This window comes from Sinocyclocheilus anshuiensis, unplaced genomic scaffold, assembly GCF_001515605.1.
Source record: "Sinocyclocheilus anshuiensis isolate Anshui unplaced genomic scaffold, SAMN03320099.WGS_v1.1 scaffold143, whole genome shotgun sequence".
NCBI lineage: Eukaryota > Metazoa > Chordata > Actinopteri > Cypriniformes > Cyprinidae > Sinocyclocheilus > Sinocyclocheilus anshuiensis.
The window spans coordinates 260,881-261,794 of NW_015548197.1; the positions used below are offsets into that span (position 1 = coordinate 260,881).

Sequence of the window (914 nt, forward strand, 5' to 3'; positions counted from 1 at the left end):
AGATTTGCATTTACATAAAATTAACTTTGAACTGTTCAATTTCCAAAACACATTTTAAACCATCTGAAACCATTTAATTCTAGAACAGAGTCTTATGAGAAGGCAGAGTCTGCACCTCAGTCCGTCCATTCGAGCAGAAGCTCGGGTCATCTGATGGTGCGGTACATCATGAAGTCTACAGTGGTGCATCGTGGGAATTTGCCGATGGAGCTCTCCTCCACGGGCGTGTAGACTTTGATCTGCCGCATGTGCGTGTCCCGTCCGTTCTGGTGGTTGGCCAACACGGCGATCTGGATCATGAAGGTCCTGATGGGATTGTTCACCAGATCCAACAGAGGGATGTGAATCCAACCGCTCGGCTCCACCATCTCCAACTGCTGCTCTCACACACACACAGACAATGCTCCAGTCAAACTGAAAGGATTGATTTTGTAAAAATGCACATTATTCTGCTTATTATAAGATTACTTACTAAATAAATCAATAAATGGACATGGAATATTGATTTGAGTTATGAATTGATTTACTATGCAAGAAGATAGAGACCATAGTGTTATTGTAGTATCATTGAGATAATGTTATAGTTTTTATTAATATACATATATATGTTATTATTAATATTTTATTGTATGATATAGTTTATATTAAAATAGTTTTTATTAATATATAATATATTAATATATTATATAAATATACACAACCGTTCAAAAGTTTGGGATCAGAATGATTTTTAATGTTTTTACAGGAGTTTCTTCTGCTCATCAAGGCTTCATTTATTTGATCAAAAATACAGGAAAAAATGTAATATTGTGAAATATTATTATGATGTAAAATAGCGTTTTTCTATTTTAATATACATTAAAATCTAATTTATTCCTGTGATGCAAAGCTGAATTTTCAGCATCATTACTCCA

The 914-nt window shown here is 33.9% G+C and overlaps 1 protein-coding gene across 1 annotated transcript in view; it reads right to left on the minus strand.

Moving 5' to 3' along the window:
- LOC107653195 (anaphase-promoting complex subunit 10-like) overlaps nucleotides 1–914 on the minus strand; it is an 8,006-nt gene continuing 7,092 nt past the window's right edge. The window contains exon 4 of the mRNA XM_016439864.1: nucleotides 1–377. Coding sequence (XP_016295350.1) covers nucleotides 147–377 — 231 coding nt within the window. The 3' untranslated portion in view covers nucleotides 1–146. The remainder of the gene's footprint in view (nucleotides 378–914) is intronic.